The 2,041-nt window shown below is 28.0% G+C and overlaps 1 protein-coding gene and 1 non-coding gene across 3 annotated transcripts in view; both read left to right on the forward strand.

Annotated features, from left to right (window-relative positions):
• The first annotated feature begins 342 nt into the window (after positions 1 to 342).
• The window catches only part of LOC108687671 (sodium-independent sulfate anion transporter-like), an 11,054-nt gene continuing 9,355 nt past the window's right edge, over positions 343 to 2,041 (forward strand). For both annotated transcript variants that reach the window (XM_018193579.1, XM_018193578.1), the window contains exon 1: positions 343 to 393. In XM_018193579.1, the coding sequence (XP_018049068.1) occupies positions 345 to 393 (49 nt within the window). In that variant the 5' untranslated portion in view covers positions 343 to 344. The remainder of the gene's footprint in view (positions 394 to 2,041) is intronic.
• On the forward strand, positions 895 to 976 carry Trnas-aga. Its single transcript has one exon. It is a non-coding gene; the product is annotated as a tRNA-Ser (tRNA).

Here is a 2,041-nt window from a genome sequence, read left to right on the forward strand (position 1 = left end):
TGGATTTTTTTATTAAGTTATTCTTTAGAAGCTGATTTTATCCCTTACATAACAGTACTATATTTAAAATAGAGAAAAAATTAGAGATGATGTCAGCATATATACATGTATACATGTATGTATGTATGTACGTCAAGCGGCAGGCAGATTCAACGCTATAAAAGATATGTTTCCGAGTTATTGCTTGTATACATATGATTACGTTCAATCGCGTGATCTTCTTTATCGACCTTTTCTAGTAGAAAAGTACACAGCTCAAATTGTATGCTCTTTCGTTTCTCTAGTACTAGAGTTACTAGAATCTAGTATATACATATAACACGTAGCACGTCTGATTTCGTGAAATGTCGCTTTCACGAGGAACATTCGGCGAAACAACATCGCTTCTTTCGAGTAAGTGTTTCGCTCTTTTTAAGCCACATCTACAATGAGTCGGTAGTCTGTAATCGGTGAGTCGGGATTGGTCGAAATCGGTAAATCGGTAGAGTTGGCTAGTAGCCAATGCAACTTCTAAGATTACCGACTCATCGTACCGTAGACTCGGACCTATACCAATGTCATCATTATCTCTGACTTCGATCAATCAAATTGTGGCTTATGTGTTACTTTTAATGCGTACATATTTATAGGACATTTCATGAAATCAAATATTATAAATAAAGAATTATTCGATTATTTTTTCACTTCACGAGTTTACATGTATATTTTTATACATATAATTTGTATTATTATATCATTTTAATCTATTTTTTATCATACATTTATTTTCGCTCCAAAATGTTTTATTATTTATAATTTGTGTTTTAAAATTAAGAAAAAAATTAAAATTATTTTAGTCATAATTTCATATCCATTTAAATGTTTTCTTGTTAAAGAGAGTAGATAACCAGAACAGCAGTCGTGGCCGAGTGGTTAAGGCGTCTGACTAGAAATCAGATTCCCTCTGGGAGCGTAGGTTCGAGTCCTACCGACTGCGGAGTCGAATTTTTTTTTAATGATCAAATATGAGATATAAATAGATAGAAATTACATGAAAAATTATAATTTCGCTAGATAATTTTTTATTAAGAAAAACAAATTGATTGCAAAAATAGTACACTTTTAAAAAGAAGACATTAACTCAAAATATATTTTTTGTAATTATACTATAAAAAGATATAATCTCATTTGTATCGAGGAAATTGTTTTAATATAATAATATAGTTCTCAAATAATATAGCAAAAATTTTGTAACTAAAAGAAAAAATATACCTATGTATAGAACAGTGATTATATAAATAAATATATAATTTATTTTAACTTATTATTAATAATAAATTCTCACGAATGTGAATCATATGTCATATCTGATATATATATTCGTTATAGAAGTTATACGTTAATAAAATTAAAATAAGTTAAAATTTTTGATATTTATATTGTACATGAATTTTATACATGCTAATAATTCGAAACAGAAAACTTGATTGTTATGTCAAATAGTTAACATGATATTATTTCTTTGTTTTCCGTTATCAGAATTTCGCAGACAGCGGCGATATTTTATCCTGTAACTGTTTATTTACCCGTCTTGTCACGTATAATAGCATCCGTATATACTTGGTAAATATGTCAGATCATTGACGCGGTATGTTCTGGTGATTAATGAAAATCTCGCTACTATACGTACGATGTCTCGAAGATGAAGTAATTAATTAATCAATTTTGTTTTTCTTTTCTTCAGACAGACGAGAAGTTTGATAATTGTATCATGGTATCATCGAGACTCGAATCTGAATACTTATATATACAGACATATTATATACACATATATATATATATATATATTGGTTTTCATTATGCACACAAAAAGAATGATATTGCTCAAGCATCTAAAAATTTAACTGAATACAAATTTAGAAATATAAATTTGTTGAACTATCAAAATAATTATGTAGGATATATGCTGGTTCCTAAAGTATCAAAAAATTTTTTACTGCATTGCTCATCATATTTTTATAATTATTTGTGATTCGACAAAATTATTTTCTGTAACTAGCTA

Source organism: Atta colombica, unplaced genomic scaffold (genome assembly GCF_001594045.1).
Source record: "Atta colombica isolate Treedump-2 unplaced genomic scaffold, Acol1.0 scaffold210, whole genome shotgun sequence".
In the NCBI taxonomy this organism is placed as follows: domain Eukaryota; kingdom Metazoa; phylum Arthropoda; class Insecta; order Hymenoptera; family Formicidae; genus Atta; species Atta colombica.